Below are 25,047 nucleotides of genomic sequence, written 5' to 3' on the forward strand. Positions count from 1 at the left end.
CCCATTCACTTAAACTGCACATGGAGGCACTGGTGAGTCTGCAGGCCTGGGGCCTCTCTTCTTACCTAGAGGCACAGAGGTGAAATCTGATTGGATAAAAGCTCTACTTAAAACAAGCTGCAGTGGAAGCAGAGCTACTGAGGAAGACAGTAGCTGTGCAATGAGAAGATAAGATAATGGGAAAAATATTTTTTTCAATTATAATACATGTAGTGTATTTAAGAAAAATTATTAAATTATAAAATAGCTATAACTTTGTGATTCTGTTTAGGCCAGCAGAGAAGGCTTTGCAGGCTGACGGCCCGCCACTGCTTCCTTTAGGTAATATTATCAGAAAACACTGCATAAACTTTAATTGTTATGCGGATGATACCGAATTATATCTTTTGATCAAGCCAGACGAAACCAACCTGTTAGTGAAACTCAACCCATGTCATGAGGACATAAAAAACCTGGATGACCTGCAGCTTCCTGATGTTCAGACAAAACTGAAGTTATTGCACTTGGACCTGAACAGTTCCGAAATAAATGATCTAGTGATATAGTTACTCTAGATAGCATTGCACTGGCATCCAGCACCACTGTAAATCATTTTGTAATACCTTTATCCTTTACCTCCCACATTAAATACATTTCAAGGACTGCCTTTTTTCACCTACGTAACACTTCAACAATCAGGCACATCCTGTTTCAAAGTGATGCAGAAAAATTAGTTCATGCATTTGTTACTTCTAGATTAGATTACTGCAATTTCTTATTATCAGGCTGCTCTAATACGTTTCTTAAATCTCTCCAGTTGATCCAGAATGCTGCAGCTGTACTAACAAAAACTAGGAAAAGAGATCATATTACTTCTGTATTAGCTTCTCTGCACTGACTCCCTGTAAAATCTAGAATATAATTTAAAATATTTTCTTCTTCTCACCTACAAAGCCCTAATTGTTCAGGCACCATCATGTCTTAAGTAGCTCATAGTACCATGTTAACAGTGCATGCTCGTCATAGGTGTCTCTGGTACATCAACACTACACTCCTGGCATTCGGCACTTATGGAATGCTGATCAGAAAAGTGGCACTGCTCTCTCACTCTCTCTCTACTTTTTAAAGGGCCTTCTGAGAAAATACTCATTGTTGACTTCATGGGCCTGCTGGTATAAGATTCAACAGAATTCAGATTGATCATCTGCACCATATTTTTAAGTCAGGAGAAAATAGATGACTACAAGGCTACAAATATGATTTTAAGGTTTTCTTTTTTTACAAATAAAACAAACGAAAAATAAAGCCAATATTTGACTTACCAAATTGTTATCGACTTTTGATTTATTTACAAACCAAACAGCACACAACATAATCAGTGTTATTGGACAACAAACAAATGCTGCTGTGTGATATGAAACCCAGAGACATCAAATAAGTGTAATTAAAGTTGAATAAATGTAATTAGTTTAAGTGACGCCTGCCTCCACATTTCAGACTAGAAACTGAACAATTCAGAAGGAACAGATGTTTAATTCTTAAAACCATATTCATCACTTTTATTTCTAACAAATACATTACATTACACCAAAGATATTTTTGGTGTAATGAGTTTTGAATGTGGGTAAAAAAATAAATAAATTCTTAAATCCTAACACTCGCATTACTTTGGATTTTATACCACAATATCCAGTACATAGACAGTGCCACATTTTTCATTGTAAAGGCCCTGTGCTCCTGCACATCGGATTTAAAAGGAAACATTACCAGCTGTCAAACATTTCTTATCTAAATCTACTTAATTTACATTACATTACTGTCATTTAGCAGACGCTTTTATCCAAAGTGACTTACAATAAGTGTATTCAACATAGGTATTCAAGAGAACTACTTCATAAAGCAGCTGTAAGAAAATATAAATAAGGAATCAGACATTAAATATATTCAGATCAGGATTATGCTAAATAAAAAACATCTATTTCATGAACCTGAAAAAAAACGTGATGTTCCTGATAACAGCGAGTTGCTGCAGGCTGATGGAGCCGACAGCAGAGTGAGAGTGGACTTTTCCATGCGCCTGAACTGGATAATGTATGGAGCGTTTAGTCCATTCAGACAAGTCACTGTCAACACTTAGCAGGCTGAAACAAACACACACATACACACACACACACACATACACGGCTGTACAGGCGACTCAGAGCCATAATGGCTACAGTCATAGAAAACGTTGCAGCAGACACTGTAAGCGGCCATGTTTGTGTGTGGTCAAGCAAAATGAATACAATGGAGTGAATAGTTTTGTTTCTGTGTGCGTGGAGGACAGATATTAGCAGCTCTGTGAAGCTGTACGTAGACACAACAGTGTTGTAAGATAAACGATAACATATCTTAGTGTTAGCATGCTAACATTTGCTTCTTACACAAACTACAGCTGAGGCTGAGGGAAATGCCGTTGCCGTTGCTGTTTTGCAAGTATTTAAAAAAAGTAGTGCAGAGCCTGTCCATCAAGCCGATTGCTTGGCCCCCTCAATGACTGTAGGTGAAGAAGGGTTTGTTTATAACATTAGCATATTGTTAGCATAGTACGTTAGCTGTGGATGACATACTCGACCTGAAGCGCCGACCCTGAAGCTGCACAGAGCGCTTTCACTTGTTTGTTTAAAGTTTATTAAACTATTAAACTAAATTGGAAAATTTGACACGGCCCTCTCTCATAGCTTTATCGTTAAATATTGACCTGATGAGGACGTTAGCTGAAGTTAATACTGAGGAACACATGAATATGTACGGCATTCCATGGCATACCATCCAATAGTTGTTTAGACATTTCATTTAAAACCACGAACTGACAAAGGCAGGATATGATCAAAGTCACTAGGGTTGATCTTCTGGACACCATGAATAGCTGAGAACAAATTTCACAGAAATCCATCCAATAGTTAATTGTATTTTAGTAAAAGTTCCAAATTGTAAACTTGCTGGTGGCCTACAAGTCAGAGTATCGCCAAAAGTCAGCAGGATTCATCCTGTGGTGAACATGAATGTCTACGAAATGTAATGATGATCTATCCAGTTGTTGCGATACTGCAGTCTTGCCCTGGTGCTGGACCGACCAACTGACATTCCATGAGCCGCTGGGGCGGTCCGCGTATGACAAGGCTCTGCAAACACACTTTAAAAAGGAGGCCTCACAAGTCATCTTCACACACATCATCACCAAGAAGGATGTAGAGTGAAATGCTGATCATGAAACCAGGGGCGAATTTCCTGAATCAAAGATGTTCAGCATTTTAATTGATGCAACATATCAATCCTCTTGTTACAGACATGAAGAAAAAGTAAAACAAGAAAATATGCTAACTGTCATACGCAGTCTGAATAAAATGATCCAAATGTGAACAGTTTTAATGGTTCAAATACAAATACACTGGAACCAAAGCTGGCAAAAAAATGTTCTCTTTCTTTCTTTCTCAATCATTGACTCAACAAAAACCCAACAGCACTGACAGACAGAGCTCAGACACTAAATATTTGATGAGACAATTTTGGAAAATCTGATTTCCGCATGTGAAAAGGCAAACAAGTCACTCTATAGCAGAGAACCTCATTAGATCAAATGTGTCAAAAAAATAATAATAATAACATATCGAAATATAAATACAAACAATGAAAATAAAAAGGATCTTTGTGCTGCTGTGACCGATTTTACTCCCAGCATATATACAATCAAGGCTTACAAAGCTCATAAAGTCAGGGGTTAAATCACACACAGACACCGCCGCCTCGGAAAGCAAACACTCCTTCTAGGCGTTCCTTCATCCATCACTTCGTCTAACCCTCTTCACATGTGCCCGGAAACAGCCATCCTTCTCTTTTAATCCACCTTGTACACCAACATTAATCTGCATTATACACCCGTCTGTTCACCAGACTCTGTTTTACAAACACTCCTCTCCGTCCGTTTGTCCTTCCTCTTCTGCTTTTACTCCATCTTGGACATCTCAAACTTAGTCGTCAAGGTTTCCTGCAACAAAAAACACGACATCATGCTAAATAACTTTTTTGCTGCAGTATTTTTCAACATCTTGTCATTGTTTTGGCGTAGAGGGGAGGGGCAAAGAGAGCGTGATTTACATATAATCTACATAATAAGGAGAGCACAGCTCTCTCCTGGACCCACAGTCCACTCTGAAGCCTTGGAAAAGAGAAACTTTGGCATAGAAACCACCAATAATCTCTCTTGTATATCATTGTTTGAACAAGAAGCCTTTAATAATTAATTTCCTCTTTTATTAAAAAAAATGAATAAATAATAATTAATGAGATACTACAGCTTTCAAAAGAAAGCATGTCTTGCTGTAAACCCAAACTCCTGGTTTTGTAATGTCCCTTCAGAAACCTCTGTCTGACCTCAGGGGGGGTGAATATTTTGATGTTTTCCTAGTCAGGCTCAAAATGAGCTGGGTTACTATCTTCTTCCCCTCCGCTCTCCCTCCATCTTTCATCAGTGGCAGACTGTTTCATGGACTCAGTGTTTCAGACTTTCTCAATCACCCTATCCTTCATCCTTCCCCATACACCATTCGACATGAAGAAGCCAAAGAAGTCTGCTCCGTCAGACAGTTAGCTGTGCTTCTTGGTTTCAAAACAAATTCATCATTTTTGGCAGACAGGTGGAGAAATGTGTCAGCTGGCTACAAAAAAAGAATCCTTCTTTATAAATTTCAAGGAGCGCTCTCATTTGTTCCCTAAAAATTGAAAGAACCAAGTGTGTCATTTGTAGTTATTTACTTAAATCAGAGTCTCTGTATTGGCTAAACACATGTGCAAGATGAATGATGATAAGGAGTGTGTGTGTGTGTGTGTGTGTGTGTGTGTGTGTGAATGCATCTAAAGTTGAAAGAATCCGATTCTTGAAGGAATAAAAACCAAACCTGTGCTCTGATCAAAAGAGCATCCAGGCATGGAGGCGGTGCAGGGTAAAGCCTATTCGCTTTCATTTCCTCCATAATTGTGATGAATTACATCATGTGTTATTATAGTGTGCATATAATGTGCAGGTTAGAGTCAGATTTATCTCTTGAATAACAAGAGCGCATTATATAATCTGCCATAAGGATATGAGTAGTAGGGAGTTAGGGCAATTGTTTCCCCTTAATTTCATCATCTAATAAGGGAGATTCATGACATTGTTAGTGTTCACTCACGTTTCAAACACCCTGCAGTTAAAAACTAAAAATCATTGAAATGACAGGGAAAAAAAGTGCTACAACCTTCAATTACAAAAACGGAGAAAAGATCTTAAGGAAGCGCCATTTTAATCCAAGCCCCAAACCTGCCTCCCTTCTTTGCTCAGAAGCAGAATAAAGCAGCATAAAGGAAGTACTTCATACTCTCTATGGATTGTAATATCTCTCAGTGTTAACACAGCAGCTTACATAAGAAGTTGATTCCACATAAGAGGCACTTTGTTGATTGCTGGATCATTTAAAAAAATAAAAAAAAGGTTCAGCTTAGAGATCAAAGAGTGAATAATTTGGAAAATGGTACGAAAAGCAGTCAACAGAGGAGAAACAAGATAAGAAAAAGATATGAAATATATTAAAGAGATTCGGAGGATTTATGTTTAATATCAGATAAAGAAGAGATGTTTTCTTATATTTTCTGCATTTTTGTTTTCAAGATGATCAGTAATGGCTGCAGCAGCACTAACATGTCAAACACACAAGGTTGATGGCGCCAGATTGTTCTGCTCGCCATGACCACAGAGAAGAGGTTAAACACTGTGACGTAACCGTGGCAACAGCTGCTCACTGCCTTGATTGTTTGCCCCCCCTGCTGCTCACAGAACAGAACTACAAACAGTAGAAACAAGTGTTTGTGTGCATCTGCTGCAGACTGGCATGTTTTAAAAAATGTCAGTAAAACAAAAATTATTACAAATTCTTTGTAGAAAAAACGTGTTTGCCAAGTATTTATGACACAAACTAGCTTTTATATATTGTTATTTTCTCTTCCTCTGTAGTGTTTACATCCAGTACTTTGGATCGTATTTTTGAAGGAGCCAAAGAAGTTTTCTTTAAAGGATATAAATATCTTTCCCAACCTGACATTGAACAATAACTGAAAAAAGGCCCAAGTGCATAAAAAACAAGCGTCTCTGTCTTTGTTAAAGTGTCTTAGTCTTTCTTTTACTTGGTTTCAATCATTATTATTTTCAGAGTAAAGAGATTCTTAAAGGTATCTTAGTAAAATTGGCAACAATTAATACTTGATATAGTGTATACAACTCATTTTCATCAGTGCCTGTGTGTGTAAATATGACTGGTAATAAATGGGAAATATGAGACTGACCGCCCGGTTACGAGTCATATCAAACAACTGAAAGTGAAATACTTATTATCTGATTGTCTGTGTGTGGTTACATCTTAGTTTAGAAGTGAAATGAGAAAAGCAGACGACTTGCCTCATCAGAGTCCAGCAGGGGGGGCAGGGCGCTGTGAGACGGAAGGAAAAGCACAAGATTTGAATAATTTCAATTTATGATCTTTTCTGTTATGTTATAATCAGTGTCAACATGCTGACTTACACATCTGCCATAGATGATGGGATGTTCTCTTCGACCCATTTCAGATCCTCATCCTGGAAAAACAACAAAGTCAGCTGATGTGTACATTTCCTCCTTCAAGAATTTATAAAAAGAACAAGATTATATTATGTGTAGATATCATTTTTTGACTGACTGAGGTCGGTCAAACTCATGATGTTCCATATGATTGAGTTACTGAAATGACCTGAAAGGTCACTTTGGTCCTTTGTTTCACTCGGTTTAAAAGCCACTGCTGAATAACTGAGCTGTACCTGCGATAGTGAAATTGTATTAGAAGTAATCTTTTTATCCCCAGAGACTACCTAGACCCCAGTTATGGAAGCGAAGCTCAAATTATACTTCTAACATCTGCGTGGCTGTGAAGGTCGGCATGACGCAAATTTCATCATCCCTCCGTGCGAACAATCCGTGTGCAGCCCAGAATTTGTGGTCAAATAGGCCGTGAGCACCGATAAACATGTGTGAACATGTGTCAGTATATAGTGGTGGTAGAAAGAAAACCACATGGACGTCTGCATATATTCTTTGGAATGTACACTTAACAGTGTCACAACCCAATGAGCTACTTACACATCTCCTGCACTCAAAACTGTAGTGAAATAATCAAATCTGAGGAAAATCTGAAATAAAACTGGAACTACTGCTGACAAATTCCATATGTCAAATTAGTTTGGGATGAAGAAATTAAAAAATTAAAAGATTGCTGGCGAGCAATAATGGTTTTGTTAAAAATGGCAGCTGTTGATCGTCACTTACCACCTTGTTGGCTTTGGCTGTGCCGTTGGTCTCATTTTTCATGCCCCTCATTTTCACCCCCTCTGGAGATACAAAGGAGTAAAACAAAGACATGAACTCACATACAGAACATTCCATGATGCATATTTCACTGAAAGCGGATCACATACTGACGATGGTTCTACTATGTTAAATTATTTTTTACATTTAAAATGAAACCTAACATCTGGGACATTTACAGTGATGTTATGCACTGTGTTTCCAACTAACTGACCAATTAACTAACAAACTAACTGAGAAATAAACTAAACAAATAACTAAATAGATAGGAAGGTACTGAGGATGGTAGAGAGGTGAGACAGAAATATCACAGGAAGGGAAGTGAGGAGCCAACAGGTGAGGAAGGAAAGAAGGGAGTAAAGGAGGAAGGCTTCTGACCGAAAGCCTCGTTCATCATGGGCTCTTTCTCCTCTTCCTCACTCTCTTCATCAAACAGAGGACTGAAGGCATACCTGACAAACACACAGGGAGAAAGAAACTGACTTTACTTTACAGTTGGAACGGAAAAAAGTGTGAATAAAACAGCCCTGCCATCCCCCCTTACCTTTGGTTATTGGCTGACGGTCTCCACAGGAACATGATGACCAATAGGATGATGGAGAACAAGAAGCGCCAGAACGCGTCATCGATCCACAGCTCCCTCCAGTCCTGCAGAGAGGGAGAGAAATAGATTTTTTAATGAAAACACTTTAGCATTAGAAAATCTTCATTTACATTCTGAGAATAAATCCAAATTGGAAAAATGATATTAGAAAAGTGCTGTGACACTACTGAACTGAATATATGAAGGGTGACATAATAAAGTTTTAAAAAGTTCATAACTTGACTTTCATAAAGAACTGCAACTGAACTATAATTGTATCAACCCTGTAACCTCGAATATATAGTTTAAAAACTGTTAATTGTCAGCAGCAAATGTGTTTTGGGAGAGATGTAATGCTTCTGTTGAGTTTTTTATCAACACTCTTATGTTTGTAATGAACCATTAACACAGTGGCAAAATGTTCCTCGCAATATATACAATCTGTTTCCTACAATATTTGCTTGTTGCATCTGAAGCATGATAAATGTTGTATGGTATCGTTAGGCTACTCAAAGTACATCATTTAGAATGAAGTCAAGTTTAGAATAACAACGTAACATTTCCAGGACCGGAAATAAAATTGCAGCTGAAATTCATTCAAGCAGCACCAATAGATATTTGGCAAAACTAATTTGCTGTATATGAATGTAAATTTAAAAAGGGTTGACCTGTGTTTAAGGTCAGGACTTTACAATTAATCATCTCTTCATTTAGACAGTAAATGTTTGTCCTTTAAATATAATTAAATAAAAAAACAACACAGGCAACAACACCACATCAAACCGAGTAACACAGTTTATAATAAATCCTGCTGATGTACTCACAGACTGACATTTAGATATTTTGAAGGTCTTAGTGCTCCAAATGATGAAGATGACCGATGCTGGAAAACACAAATACAAGCTTTAAAGACGTGAAATATTCAGCAAATATTGAAGACTAACTGAGTATTGTTTGTACCTATGACAGCGAAGATGAGCGTGTTGGTGAAGTGTCTGTAGAGAGAAAGCTTCACAACGTTCCTCCTCAGCTTCAGCAGCTTCATCGTCTGAGCCAGACTCACAAAGATGTGACGACAGTCAAGGAACATTGACGACAGTAACCACTACCAGCTAGATTTGGGTTTTCATCTCCAATTTAAGATCACTGTATCTGACCTTTTCTTCATGAAAAATTATTGTACAATGAAGCCAAAACTAAAAGGTTTAACCCTTGAATTTAAGGTGAGATATTTACCATCCCACCTCCTGTGGTTGGTAAGGTTTGCATTTGCACGAGGGACAAGACAGTGTAGGTCCAGGAGTTTTTACACAAAATATATATGCAGAGACAAACAAAGCAGAAAAATAGGGAAAATGAAAAAGAAAAAGAGAGAGAGAGAGAGAGAGAGAGAGAGAGAGAGAGAGAGAGAGAGAGAGAGAGAGAGAGAGAGAGAGAGAGAGAGAGAGAGAGAGAGAGAGAGAGAGAGAGAGAGAGAGAGAGAGAGAGAGAGAGAGAGAGAGAGAGAGAGAGAGAGAGAGAGAGAGAGAGAGAGAGAGAGAGAGAGAGAGAGAGTTTCAGTTTTACTAAAAGGGGGAAGATTTAGTCGCAGATATCCACCAGCAGAGGGTAGAGTCGAGCACAGCCAGAGGAATAGCAGCCAGGAGAACTACATCACCTTCAGCCTACAGGGAGAGAAAAAGAATAACAGAAGAGGAAAAAGTCAACATAATAGTAGGAAAGAAGAAGGGGAGAGTACGGAGAGCAAGAAAACAGAATGTGGAATGAAAAAAGGGTGAATGAGTATTTAGAAGACGAGGAGGAAGATGCAGAAGTGTGGAGAGGCAAACAGAGGAAGTAGAATGAAAAGAGAGGGTTGAAAGGGAGAAGAACAGAAATGCAGACAGTCCCACACTCAATAAGCAGCTACAGTTAATTCAGTTTGGTTCAAATGGGTGTACTAGGTGGGTGGGGTTTACCATAGTACAGTCTGATGTGATGGTACCCACCCTACCACAAAAAAAACCTGAACAAAATACAAACACAGAGAACGTCCTGGATTCAAACCTGCAGAGCAACAAACAAGAAGAAATTAACCTGAATCCAGACAGAAATGCTGTGTCTCCATACACCTTCTGTACTTGTTATTTTGAGTGCATAAATGCATTCACACCGACAAGTATGGCAAAATACAGTGCTCTGTGAGTACCCAGATGGTGTACTAATAATAGATGGTTACCCACCATAACATGTGAAAACTCTTGTGAGACTCGCTGCCTGGTGACCTATCCTAGCTTCAACCATTCGAAGTCCATACCAGGTCAATGCCTTACCTCAACCATACCAGGTCAGTGCCTAACCTCAACCATACCAGGTCAATGTCTAACCTCAACCATACCAGGTCAGTGCCTAACCTCAACCATACCAGGTCAATGTCTAACCTCAACCATACCAGGTCAATGTCTAACCTCAACCATACCAGGTCAGTGCCTAACCTCAACCATACCAGGTCAGTGCCTAACCTCAACCATACCAGGTCAATGTCTAACCTCAACCATACCAGGTCAATGTCTAACCTCAACCATACCAGGTCAGTGCCTAACCTCAACCATACCAGGTCAATGTCTAACCTCAACCATACCAGGTCAATGTCTAACCTCAACCATACCAGGTCAGTGCCTAACCTCAACCATACCAGGTCAGTGCCTAACCTCAACCATACCAGGTCAGTGCCTAACCTCAACCATACCAGGTCAGTGCCTAACCTCAACCATACCAGGTCAATGTCTAACCTCAACCATACCAGGTCAGTGTCTAACCTCAACCATACCAGGTCAGTGTCTAACCTCAACCATACCAGGTCAGTGCCTAACCTAAAAAAAAAGTGCACCGCCGAGTAGAACACTAAGTACACGAACGGAAGTATCCAAATGAAATTGAGAAATAGCAAAAGACAGACGACAGAGCAGGCTTTCATATTTTATCACCCTCTAGTGGCAGCTGGTACAAAATCAGCAGCTGGTTGGCATATTGAATAGTGGTGGATCTTCATTAAAAATTGCTCAAAAGTTTGAGGTTTGGCAGAGTAGTGCTGTATTCTTATCGCGCTGCATTTATCAGCATTTTTCACTGCCTTTCTCTCTCTCATAAGTGCGCCCTTTTTCTTTCCTTGATTTTAACTGCTTTTAACCCTGGTTAAAGTTGTTAATAGCCGTTAGATTAAATCATAATTTATTGCAAATGCACATCATTTAGTGGTGGACGTCATTATAAAACACTAACTTTCTCTCAGCACCAGTATCTTCTGTTGCCTAACTGTTCCTTTTTTGCTGTAATATTTGAGGGCAATATGTATTGCACAAACTTTGTGCACAGAATTTGCACGTCCTATACCGCAGGAAGACTAGATGGTACGACCATCAGATAATGGGGATCATTTAAATTAATACATATACTTGCACACTTAAAAGCGATAGACAGTGAATATAGACCTGTATTTGAAAAATAATATGTGATTTAGTGTAAGTTATGTGCGATAAAAGAACCTGGAAACTCAACATGTTTGCACATGTAAAAGGATATCCACCAGACAACACAGGAGTCAGTGAAGGCCAGCACTATGTCACACAAAAGTCTACTGCTGGATTGGTCGCCTCGATCCTAGAGAGAGAAAAAAGTTAAGATGCAGGCACGCACGCACGCACACACACGCACGCACACGCACGCAACTTACAGCGTTGACTCGTAGGATTCCCTCAATGACGGAAAAGATCAAGTAGAGCAGACCAACTCCGACTACTCTGTGGAGCAACGCACCGAGTCTGGGCCTGGTGGACAGACGGACAGAAAAGAGTGTTATGGATCAGTTTATTATGCATTCAATACTAAGCTATTCAAATATTACATTGTCTGTCAATTGCACGATAATCATGCATACAAGCTATTGAAATTGACATTTTCATTTTAAACATAAATGTGGAAACCAACAATGAGTGATGGCCCATTAGTAGGGGTGGGAATCACCAGAGGTCCCACGATACGATATTATCACGATACTTAGGTCACGAAACGATATTATCACGATACTGCGATATTATCACAATACTGCAATATGCTGAGTATTGCGATAACATATATTGCGATTTATCACTTTTTTCAACTTCAAATGATGTCCCCAAAGGAAAACTGTGTCAACATGTTTTATCTAATAAGATAAAGTTTTCAGTCTGTTCATCTCACATCAATCATTTTTATTGCAGCAAAATGGGATTGTCAAGCAGACAGACTGACCAACACTGTCATAAAAACCTGTCATAAATGTTGCACCTGACAAACTGAACCGTTTGTATTACAGTCTACACAGTCCAACTTAACTGAATGCAAACGTGTCTATAACTTCTATAAGTACGATATAAGAGTTATATAACTCACTGCACTCTCCCCATGAGCCTGGCTACTGTTTGCAGATTTAACGCCCGTTGTGAGGCCAGATTGAGCGTGTGAGCGAAACACTTCACTAACGCCCACGTTAGAAGCGTTGTCGGTTTTCTTGTGCTGCATTTTGCAGGAGGTCTGTAATGTTTGCCCCGGTGTGACTTACGTGTACTGCTCTAGTTTAGAGAACGTGACACAGCAGTCGCCAGTCCTCTGTGAGATATTGTGCTGTTATAGTCACATAGGAATCCACTGCGCTTGACGTCAACGCATCGCAAGTTAATGCAACCCTTACTGCTGTACTCAAAGATTCCTCCACTTTAAGCTGCACTTCTCTGTAGAGCTTGGGCACGGCTGTGTCGGTGAAAAAACGCCGCGACAGAGTTATATCCATGTGCTTCTTCCCTTCCTTGTTAAAAAATCTAAAATAAGTCCAGACGTCTGATTTAAACGAGCACGGAGCATTTCTGATTTCTTTCTCCGATGTCTCCCATCTTTGTTTTGACCAATCACACTGACCCGGGAGCTCTGCTGACCTCACCAGAAAACAACTCAGCACCATCTAGTGGACCGAAAAAGCAATTGATTTTATTTTTCTAGTACCAAAAAGTTTATATAATAAAAGATCGATACTTGGCTTCCATGTATCGATACAATATCGCCACGCAAAATATCGCGATACTATGCTGTATCGATTTTTTCCCCCACCCCTACCCATTAGTGCCACTGCCATGCATAAACATACCTGTTATCTTGCATACAATACTTAACTATTAAAATAATGGAAAGATTCATGTTTGGAAAAAAAAAAAAAAAAAACATTTCGCGGACCCCCTGTACCTCCGCGGACCCCCTAGCGGTCGCGGACCCCCTGTTGAAGACCTCTGGACTAAAGGATTATCTGAAAATAATCATTAGATGTAGTATAGCACAAATTTCAGTCCTTGTCTCAAAAGTGGAAATATATTTAAAAAATATTTAAATTAATTTCTTATCAGAAAAATACAAGAAAACCTCATGATGTTAAAACTACAAAGAGAGCTGTGAGAAGGAAAATACTTACTTAACGATGCCGTATCCCAGACTGGCGATGATCACCAACACCCTGGCCAGAGTCCTCTTTACCGCAGAGAGCACCTCAGCAAACACCACCGCCCCCTGGACTGCAGGAGGACACATTGCAACGTGTTATCTCTCAACGCTCCGCTGTGTCAAACGTTCACCCCTAGATCAGTCCAGAGAAACCACCTCTGTGTCTTCACCTACCTGACAAGCCGTCGTATCTGATGCTCTGGAACTCGCCGTAGTAGACGGCTTTCTCCAACATGCCCAGGAAGATGACTCCTCCGATCCAGAACTGGATCCTGAGCAGATCCCTCCAGTAGCACGCCGACAGAGCCAACCACAACACCGCCAGCAGCACGTACACGATACACATGACCATGTAGAACTGGAGACACAATTACAGAGACAATAAATAACCATGTAACCTTGACTATGGATAAGTACCTCAACTTCCAAACTATAGCTTTCAGTGCCCTTTAAATGAATGTTTCAGTTTAAATTACTTGAACTTTGACCTACTCATGGCGGCGCCCTGCTTGACAGTGGCTGCACTGGCTCCCGACAGTAGTGAGAAATCGGTAAGAAATACCTCATCTTCATCCCACATGTACAATTGTATCTGATATGTGCATTTCTTTTGTCCCATTTATGCTTACAGTATTAACTTATTGCTTTTACTGTCATTTGCACTTTATTTTATTACAGTCATGCAGTGGTGGGCCGTCAGGGCCTGCAAAGCCTTCTCTGCTGGCCTAAACAGAATCCCAAAGTTATAGCTATTTTATAATTTAATAATGTTTCTTAAATACACTACATGTATCATAATTTATAAAAATATTTTTCCCATTATCTTATTTTCTCATTGCACAGCTACTGTCTTCCTCAGTTGCTCTGCTTCCAGTGCAGCTTGTTTTAAGTAGAGCTTTTATCCAATCAGATTTCACCTCTGTGTCTCAAGGTAGAAGAGAGGCCCCAGGCCTGCAGACTCACCAGTGCCTCCATGTGCAGTGTAAGTGAATGGGGACGATATTGTTGATTGGCATAGTCTTCAGCCAATCAGATCTTTAGTTTAACATTCTTGGACACGCCAGAGCGGCCTGCAGGCCTACAACGACGTCAGCATTAGCAGCAGCGCTGCAGTGAGATTCTGTGGTCATTGGTCAGTGGGCGAGCACGTGACTATTTTGAAACGAAAACTTACAGCAGAGGCTTAGTCGAGTAGTAAGAGTTCATATTGAAAGATATGAATGAAATTATGACATTTTTTGCATTTTGCTTGGTGTAGATTTTTTTTTTATTTTTACCTAGCTTTGTTTTTTAACACTCAATGGCTGAAACGGGAAGATAAACGGATTTGTGAGTTGGGATTTAACTGTGGGATTAAACTCTTTGTCAACAAAGAAAAGAGGATGTGATCAGCATTTGGTAAGTCAACTGGTTCGTTTTTTTACATCTAATATCTGAATGGCCCTTGAGTGTGTAGCAGAATGCGTCTTACTGCTGTTGTTTTCCGTTAAGCTAGTTAGCCTAGCCTCCCGGAACACTTGCGGAGAGCCCCAGCTGTTTTTGTTCCGGTTCAGAGGTCACACAGACCGCTGTCTCCTAGTGAGCCAGAAAACATTATATTTCCTACAATTTAAGCTTCTGTATTTTCCAAATGCACTAGTATTATTCAAACGTTTTGTTCGGTTTGTAAGCCTCGTACCAAACGGTTTAATACAAATACGTAACGTTATATAGTTACAGCCCAAGAAACGAATAATAACCCTAGCTGTGGCGCCATCATGTGGTTATAAGGTGGTATTTCAGCAGTGAAGGCCCAGGTATAAAATGCACGGCCCGCCACTGCAGTCATGACCTGGATGCATCATTATTTCGTTCTGCTGCGCACTTGTCCTAATAGTTTGAATGACAACGAAGTTGATCTTGAAGTCTCTGCCATGGATTTATTAATTGGGATTAGCAGTGCTCATTTAATCCTGTGTTCCCTGGCTGGGCGTTTTACACAGCGTTTAACTCTTCTTTTGGTTAGATAATCTTTTAAAAGGATAAATCTGGTGATATTCTATATTTCCCATGATCTATATTTCTATTTCCAATTGTTTAGAGAGAATATGAAAGAAGATGGACTAACCTATGTTTGATTGCTGTTCCTAAAGTGTTATTTTGTCTTGCGTATGTGTGTCCTCTTACCACCATCATAGGCCACTCAGCGGCTGATATGTAGTCATGAGGACCCTTCATGCTGATCTGCACTGCAAACACAAAGAGACGCTATCAGATCAACTGGTTTTCTACATTCAAACTCCAGACTTGGAGAAACATCTGAGAGGAACACAGGGCTGGTCATGCCACAACATTATAAATCACTTTGAGACATTCAGAGCTGATTCGCAAGGGTCGTTATATAAATCCATTTTGTTTGTTTGCTCTCTAGGTAATGTTTCAATACTGCCGTAATGTGCAACCTCAAAACACTTGATCCATGTAGTGTTGTAAGCAAGAGCATCAGCAACAAAGTGCAAAAGCAGTAATTAGCAGAATGAACTTGAAAATAACTCACTCTTCAAACACTCATCTGTCAAACAAAACTGCGTCACTCAATTTTTCTAAAAGTTGCATTAACGGTCATTTTAAATGTCAGAATACAGTGCCTGGGGGCAAAAAGCGTAAAGATGGCAACATCCGTAAGAACCTACAGTATAATGTTGCAAATAAATCTAGCATCTGGCTTTAAGAACACTTTCAGCACTGCATCATCAGCTTTCCAGCAGTGGAAACAGGAAATCTCTAATGGTTAATGGTTGTACAGGTAGTACATTACACTGTATTGGTAGGTGTGTGTGTGTATGTGTGTGTGTGACTGACATTGTAGAGTCCAGGGTGTGGGAGGGTTAGCGGGGTCAGGGGCTCTGCTCTTTTCTTTGATCTCTTTGATACTCAGGATGAACATGTACGGTCCGTCCTCCCAGCTCTCAGCCACCACATCGAAGTGAGAAGATGCAGCCATCTGAGTAACAAAGACAGTCAATCAATCAATCAATCAATAGCGTTATTTGTCCCCAGTGGTCCCCATTTAGGGCACATTATTACAACACTTAGACCAAAAACAACCACCCAATAAATACACAGTAGAAATACTCAGAGATGGCAGAGGGTACAAAGGAGTGTTTGAATGTATTGATTGTAATGAGTGGGAGTCTGAGGAGGGTTCCAGATGGCAGAAACTGAAACCGTTGATGTAAAGGATTAGGAACAATCAGACAGGATGGATTCTTTCTTTCTTATAGAACTGTTTGTTTTAAAAAAACAGTTTCCTGTGCAGTGCCAGTGTTGCTGACCACCTTATTGAGTACATTTTTGTGTTTGGCGTTGAGAGATTGTTTACAAGCAGATAAAAAGAGAAAGTGACTCATTGAAAGGTTGATGAAAATTGACACCATGTTTCTGTCAACTTGGAACATAAGCCCCTTTTTCCCCAGGAACTGGGAACCTTTTGAGGAACGTAAATTAGATTCCAGGAGACACCCTGGTCAGGGCTAGTACTCTCTCAAAGTATGGGAACTTTCAGAGCGTGGTTTGTAGGGATGACCATAGCCGATTGCTCAAACACACACAGCGCCGCTGCTTCAACTCATGTAGCGCTTCATAGAAACACGGAAGTACCCCAGTATCTACTGGACCATTTTAAGATGAGGGGAGAGCATTTCTCTTTGTTTGATAGAAACAAAAGTAAAGCTAAGCTTTGCTGTCGGCTTTCCAACTCATTTAAAAAAGGGCGAGAGAAAAAGAGAGAGATATTGCGAAGGAGCTGAGAGGGTGGGCAGAGAGAGAGCGCAGCGGTGCAGTGAATGAGAGGAAGGAACCTTTTAGTTGCTTAAATGTTGATGTTCATTTAATAAATGACGGTCCAGTTAGAGTCAAATAGACCATAAAGCAGGGAATGATTTAGGGCGGGCTTACTATGATTGGCTACAAACCAACATGTGACGTCATGATGACTACATCCACGGCTGCTCCTTCGTGTTGAAAAGGAGTCAGACAGGAGGAGCAGGATAAGCAGCAGAAAAATGTCAGCTGACATGAGATTGCCGGCTAGGCGTCACGGCTCAGTAAAACACTACGTATATATCCAGGAACCTCCCAAAGTCACAACGTCTCTCTCTGTCTGCTGTAACAAGCAAGTTTAGCTGACCATACTGAACAGACTTGACTGACCCCTTTAGGAGGGACGGCAGCTTTTTCCTTTTTGGCTGAATCCCCCTCCTTCTGTGCTGCAGCAGCCTGAGAGACAGAGAGCAATAGAATCAGTGAGTCTAACATTTAAACATCTAAAATAGATGAAGAACATCAAAATCCATAGGTTTTTGTCAAAGGAAACGTTGTAGAGAGTCTTCAACTGTAGGACAGAAACAATAGGAACACAGAGAATAGATAACACACAGCAACATCATCTGATTCTATTAACACATTCATTTCATTTAAATGTCTTTTTAGTTCGAAACAGAGAAAAATGACAAAGCATTGAGTCACTAAATATGTAAAGAAATGGCTAAAACTCCATACTACAACATTTTCTACTGCATGTTCCTGTGTGTTCTAGTTAGTGGTGCAACGGATCATGAAACCCACGGATCAGAGTCACAGATCAGAGTCACGGATCAGAGTCACGGATCAGAGTCACGGATCAGAGTCCCGGATCAGAGTCACGGATCAGAGTCACGGATCAGAGTCCCGGATCAGAGTCACGGATCAGAGTCACGGATCAGAGTCACGGATCAGAGTCACGGATCAGAGTCCCGGATCAGAGTCACGGATCAGAGTCCCGGATCAGAGTCACGGATCAGAGTCACGGATCAGAGTCACGGATCAGCACCAAAGAAAAAAAGGGAGCAAATGTAACTTTTGCAGATGATACTAATTGCTGATCCATATTGTTGTTTGATTATAGCAGCTGGTCTACAAGGCTCCAGACTCTTTTTGCTTTTTCCCACCGTCCCAAGAATTATTTCCACCACTCTGAAGTCAGTAAACCATGAACAATTCTAAATGTTGTCCTTTTACTTTGTTTATAATCACCTATAATGTTTGTGTTTCATCATGAAAATACACAGTTCAAATGACAAGGAAATAAAAGATTGTATTTTATTGATTAAAACAAATCTTGTCATTAGTAGTTGTAATGATGTATTATAAGCTGCTTATAGCTAGTGTAAACAGCTCATAATTCATCTCTCTTTTTATGTTGTGAAAACATCTCCTTCAAACAACTGGATTTATTCAGGTTGTTGTGTGTTCTACTGGACCCATAAGGGCTTCATGATGCAGGTTCTCTTCTAACTATGCTCTCCTGAACCATGTGTCCTCTTTCTTTCTCCTGCTCTGCTCTTTATTCTGCAGAAAGGTTGAATAAATCTGTAAATCAATGTTCTACTGGAGCTTTGAATGTTCTGTGTTCTACCCTACGAGCTGCTTCATTTTAACAGGACGTTCTACAGTCTTTACCGCAGGTTCTGCTGCAGGTTTCATTGGCGGTACCCGCGTCATGTTCTACTATACTGCAGTTATTTTTGTATCTACTGCCTGTTCTGCTTCCTGTACTGCAGGATGAGTTTGTTGGATGTGCACACCTTTGGCTTTGTACGTTTTGAAGAAGCATCACTCCTTCTCCTCCGACCTGAAGTCTTCTCTGTGACTGGCTGATAAACACACGGAAAAAAGACAAATATTTGAAACAGTTAATGATAATAAACAAAGGGATTCTTAAAGATGTTAGTTTTCTTAAAGGATCTTATTTTCTTCTACTAAATGTTTTTGAAGTTTCTGTTAGTTACTTTGTTTACTTATGATTTAGAAGAAATATAGGCTGCATGATTTAAGGGCTATTTTGGTATTTAAACCTGGACCATGTTTCTATGTCTAAGTGACAACATTATTTAAACGGGTCCAAGTCTTAGGGACTAAATTCTTGCATCGCATCAACATTGTCAAAATCAGCTAAATATTCAGCTGACATTGAAAATGTGTAGATGACACTAAGCTACGCTTTCCGTACTTGCACTCTGACAACTAGGCCCGTCGTGATAACTACGCTTTAGAGTTATCGTACACGCACATGACCATTTCTGCTGAACACATCGCCCGTTAGTGATGGCGAGATGAAGCTTTATGAAGCATTCCATCCAATTGGTTCACTCATGGGCCGCTTCATAGTGCTTCATTTGCTCTACTGTGCCATCAAGTGGACAATAAATGTGAAACAGGCAGAGTGATTATAATGAGTGTGTGAAGCTTTGAATTGAATGAATTAATGTTTGTGATGCTCGAATAGATTGCAAACAAACGCGCTATAAAGTCCAAAGTCCACCCAATGTGAGGTGGGATCCATTGTGTTTCGCTGCCCCTTATATTTCGAATCGCACGCCAAACCCGCGAACGTCACCACATACGTCATCAACACAAGCCTCGATACGCGCTTCACAAAAATCTGGATTACTCGACACACGCCTCGAAGCCTCGACACGGAAGGACACATCACTATCGTCTGTTGTATTAACGTGCGTGGGCAGCAAGAACCGATGTTATCTGACAGAAAGTGTGGAATCAAAAGGCCAGAGAGCTATGAATGATTGTTATCACAGAACAGGCCCGTAGAGTTTGTAAAGACAAACTCCTGTCTAACTGGATTCACCTTGGAGAATACTGAAAGTATTTACAGTTGTGCATTATGATAGCGGCTTGCATTAAAGCTACACAGCCGCTGACGGGAGCAGCAACATGAACTGGGACTGTTCAGCCTTGGCAGCCATTTGATTCTTCTTTTTGTTTTTGAGCAGCTCTGGTTGGGACAGACGGGCAGAGAGACAGAAGCACAAAGTGTCTCACCTGTTGATGTGTCACTTCTGTCAGCCGTGTTTTCATCTCAAGCTCATCCAGGTCGAACTGTGTCATAAAACAAACGCACCCACTTAAAAAAAAAACAATACACATACACTCACTCATTACTTATTTGTTTATTTGTTTGCACTGAGAGTCAATTTATATACGCTGTGTGTGTGTGTGTGTGTGTGTGTGTATCACCGTGTTGGGGTTTATGTGTGGCTGGCAGGTGACGGCAGGATATTGGTGAAAAACATAATATCCACTTCCTCCTCCTTGTTTGACCTCCGTTGAGTTGAAGTACTTTCCTGCGCGCGCCGTCTGGAGACGGACAAACAATCACACATGACAAAGAGACAGCAGCCGCTGTACCAATAACACACCACTGCTATGGTACACAGCAAGCAAACTATTTCTTTTAGCAAAAGCAATAGAAAAATGTATGAATGTATAGCATTTTCAAACAATATTTTGTATCAATGATTGATTTCTGTAGTGTTATAAGCAGGATATTGATTCAAGACCCTGGCAGGGTTGATTTGGCAATAACGACCTGTACATTATGGCCAAAGCTGTCCGATCATTAATGAGTAAATAAATAACACTGATTTAAATAGTGATCATAGGAATTCAAAATTTGAAGTTGATATTTTGAGAGAATATCAACTTGATAAGTAACTTTATAAACTAAAGTTAACTTAATAAATAAATGAATATGAACTTATGTTCTGGCCCCTTGCAATCTGATTTAAGTATGGAAGTGAAATGCTGATATATTTCAAATCTATTTCAAACCCTTTTCTTTCATTTTTTAAATAATATATTAAACAACTCTGTCTCCCTGCTTGCATGGATTAATACGTCAGTTTTAGGTGTTTAAATGTACACCTGTGTGGTTACAGACCTAAAGTCAGAGCAAACCAGAGCTACAAATCTGGACCTGAGAGGTTGGGTTGAGGTTCTGAACGGCTCAAGAGAAGAACAGAGTAGAGAACAGTGGAGGAGAAAACAGCGGGTCTCACGTCCAGGCTGAAGACTTCATCGTAGCAGTGCGAGTTCCTCAGATACCACGACACGTTCAGCTGGACAGGTGACGACGAGTTGCAGGTCTCTGACACCGCTGACCACGCAGGGGAAAAGAAACAAAAAAATCACATTAAAGGAACAGTCCGCATCTTTGGTTTGCCATGTAAAGCCAATTCCCACTATACAACATTCAAAGTGGTCAGATTGCTGTACTGTTCACACTACACAACTTGATGTCTTGGAACTGGGAGTTTTGAGGTCACATCGAGATCTTCACCCAGTCCGGTCTGTACAAAAACATGTGCGAGACGTGACGCAGTAAATGACGTAATACATGTGGGACAGGGTTTCTTTGATCAACAATACGCAGAACTTTCCTTGTATTCACGTTGTCGATGTTGTCGTTAACACACGAGTTCTCAAAATGTCCACATTTCTTTATCATTCATAGTTTCCTTCAGGTGCAAGGGTTAGGTCTTTGTCTTTGTCTACTTACGTTTGAGATGGATGAAGCTGCTGTTGAACAGAGTTTTAGTGAAGAAGAAGACGTTCTGTTTCTTCAAAGTTTCCTGGAACAAACCAACACAAACAACTGATCACACTTCAGCTGGTAAAAATGACCTGTGTGTGTTATCATGCTTAAAATACGTTATGACCTCACACATCCTGTCAAAATAAAACATTAAGAAGACAGAAATGTTCTGGAATTGAGCTGCTGTGGTTTTGTGTTTTTTCTGTCCATACCTTAAACTAAATAAGTATTATCTACCACTAAACTAAAGTATTATCTACCACTAAACTAAAGTATTATCTACCACTAAACTAAATTATTATCTACCACTAAACTAAAGTATTATCTACCACTAAACTAAATTATTATCTACCACTAAACTAAAGTATTATCTACCACTATACTAAAGTATTATCTACCACTAAACTAAAGTATTATCTACCACTATACTAAAGTATTATCTACCACTATACTAAAGTATTATCTACCACTAAACTAACGTATTATCTACCACTAAACTAAAGTATTATCTACCACTAAACTAAAGTATTATCTACCACTATACTAAAGTATTATCTACCACTAAACTAAAGTATTATCTACCACTAAACTAAAGTATTATCTACCACTAAACTAAAGTATTATCTACCACTAAACTAAAGTATTATCTACCACTATACTAAAGTATTATCTACCACTAAACTAAAGTGATATCTACCACTAAACTAAAGTATTATCTACCACTAAACTAAAGTATTATCTACCACTAAACTAAAGTATTATCTACCACTAAACTAAAGTATTATCTACCACTAAACTAAAGTGATATCTACCACTAAACTAAAGTATTATCTACCACTAAACTAAAGTATTATCTACCACTATACTAAAGTATTATCTACCACTAAACTAAAGTATTATCTACCACTATACTAAAGTATTATCTACCACTATACTGTACAGTGAAATCCGAACACCTCGTCACTGCAAAGCCTGATGGAAGCTGTAGAAATACCTGATCTTCTCCTCGTGTTTACATGAGCAGAGTTTGTTTAACACCAGCAGTGCTTCCCTCATTGAATCTTAGTCAACTGAGTGATATATTGTGGCTTATTGACTTTACACGTGAATATGCCTCTGAAGACAAACACAGCGGTTGGAAGAAGAGCCAAGCTTCCTGTTCAACTGTGAGAACGAGGAACTTCTCACAGTTACTAAAACCACTAAAACCAGAATAAGAAGATGGAGGGAATACGATTGTTGTGCGCTCCTCCCGCTGATTTAACGGTTAATTCATTTTGACTTTTCAGACCATAAATAATCTGCTGATTCAAATTATTTCAAAAAGAGTTTCGGGCCGTGATGCTATTCCAGACATACTTTTAATAAGATCATTTTGTCCTCAAAACGTTTTCTTTTTTTCTTCGTTTTTGGAAAATGGCTGTCATGATTTGATGGAAAAACACGTAACAGCTTAAAAAGATCTAGCTTAAAAATAATTAATGGATTTTAAAAGACAGTGGTCCTCCCCATATAAATAAAGGTTGAAAGAACCAATTAGCTTAATGGATCGATTCGTGTTTTGTAAGGTACAAAATGACAAAATATTGAAATAATATTTGATAATACTTGGATTTTAGCTCATTACATTTTACACAAATATAGATAATGTTCTTTATACGAGAGTACCAGTATATGAATAGATGGAGAGATATGTTATAGCTGAGACTGGAGTCTAGTTTAAGCTGATGTCAGATATAGGACTGCAACAAACGTTGATTTCAATTATAGATTAAAATGGCAATTACTTTGTTAATTAATTGATTGTTTTGTCTATAATATGTCAAAATGCCTATTCGACTATAAGTGCAAAACCCAAAGATACGCACGATTATAAATAGCTAGAAAAGCAGAAAATCATTTTAATTAGAAAATATTACTGAAGCAATTCATAAATTATTAAAATAGCTGCAGATTAATTATCACAGATGAATAAATTCTCATAAATCAGCTGATATCATGACATTCAGTGGTGGCAGAAATACTCTTGTACTTCAGTAAAAGTAGTAATACCACCGTGTAGAAATACTCTGCTACAAGTAAAAATCCTGCATTTATAATTTTACTGAAGGAAAAGTAAATTAAAGAAAATATGAATGTTGCTACTCCTCCTCATTAACAATAACACTAATTTGATGATTATATTTTGTATTGCTAATCTGAATCTGGAAAGTAACTAAGGTTATAAAAATGGTTACGTGTGGAATAAAAAGTACAATATTTTCCTCTGAATTGTTGTGGAGTAGAAGTATACAGATGCATAAAATGGAAATACTCAAGTACAGTACAAGTACCTCAAATGTGTACTTTAAGTAGATGTAAGTAAATGTACTGTGTGTCACTTCTGTAGTTAGCTGGTTAGCTTACTTTGTTTACATGTTTCTAACCCGCTGGACCACCTGAACCACAGTAACACCACCTGAACCACAGTAACACCACAGTAACACCACCTTAACACCACCTGAACACCACAGTAACATCCCTTAACACCACCTTAATACCACCTGAACCACCGTAACACTACGTTAGGCCACCTCAACTACCTTAACATCACCTGAACCACCTTAACACAACCGTAACAACACCACAGTAACACCACCTTAACACCACAGTAACACCACCTGAACCACCACCTTAATACCACAGTAACACTACCTGAACCACATTAACACGACGTTTAACTTCCTCTCCAACCTGTTTAACATATGGAACTAACAGTTAACACTAAAACTGCTCTCTTTTTACATCCATGGCTAAAACACCCCGACACTGACATCACAACCAGGAAACTCACGCTGTCGATGTTCAGGATCCATTTTCCCGGTTCGGACACGGCACCGACCGTCCCGATCAGCAGTAGCAGCAGCAGCAGCGCCAAAGACCAGAGTCCCGGTCTGGTCCTACCCAGACCTGCGGAGCTAGCCATTTGTGACAAAGGAAGAAAAAAAACAAACAAGAGAAACAGCTAAAACCAACGCGACAACTCACAACAAGTTGGCCATTTCCTGGTTCCGGATGACGTTGGCAGGGAGGAATGATGCTTTCAATAGCCAGGGGAAGTTTAACAATTTGTTTTATAAAGATGATGTTTTTTATTTTAAAAATACAACAATAATCTGTATT

The 25,047-nt window shown here is 39.4% G+C and overlaps 1 protein-coding gene across 2 annotated transcripts; it reads right to left on the reverse strand.

The window, feature by feature from the left end:
* Nucleotides 1-1,361: 1,361 nt before the first annotated feature.
* LOC306701629 (transmembrane protein 87A) lies at nt 1,362-24,925 on the reverse strand. 2 transcript variants are annotated; one of them, XM_079166984.1, is made up of 21 exons: nt 24,719-24,925; nt 21,850-21,922; nt 21,350-21,447; nt 20,529-20,648; nt 20,334-20,390; nt 19,079-19,147; nt 17,667-17,732; nt 16,317-16,458; nt 15,642-15,703; nt 13,650-13,833; nt 13,447-13,546; nt 11,683-11,776; nt 11,530-11,609; nt 8,931-9,037; nt 8,795-8,853; nt 7,932-8,035; nt 7,766-7,839; nt 7,349-7,410; nt 6,572-6,624; nt 6,449-6,479; nt 1,362-4,006 (listed from the first exon to the last, which is right to left on the reverse strand). In XM_079166984.1, the coding sequence occupies exons 1-21, from the start codon at nt 24,848-24,850 to the stop codon at nt 3,965-3,967; spliced, it is 1,809 nt and encodes a 602-aa protein (XP_079023110.1). In that variant the 5' UTR covers nt 24,851-24,925; the 3' UTR covers nt 1,362-3,964. The 2 variants fall into 2 exon arrangements, with proteins under 2 accessions (XP_079023110.1, XP_079023111.1); XM_079166985.1 differs by lacking the exon at nt 19,079-19,147.
* Nucleotides 24,926-25,047: the final 122 nt, after the last annotated feature.

This window comes from Pholis gunnellus (genome assembly GCF_910591455.1).
Source record: "Pholis gunnellus genome assembly, chromosome: 9".
NCBI classification, from domain to species: Eukaryota; Metazoa; Chordata; class Actinopteri; order Perciformes; family Pholidae; genus Pholis; species Pholis gunnellus.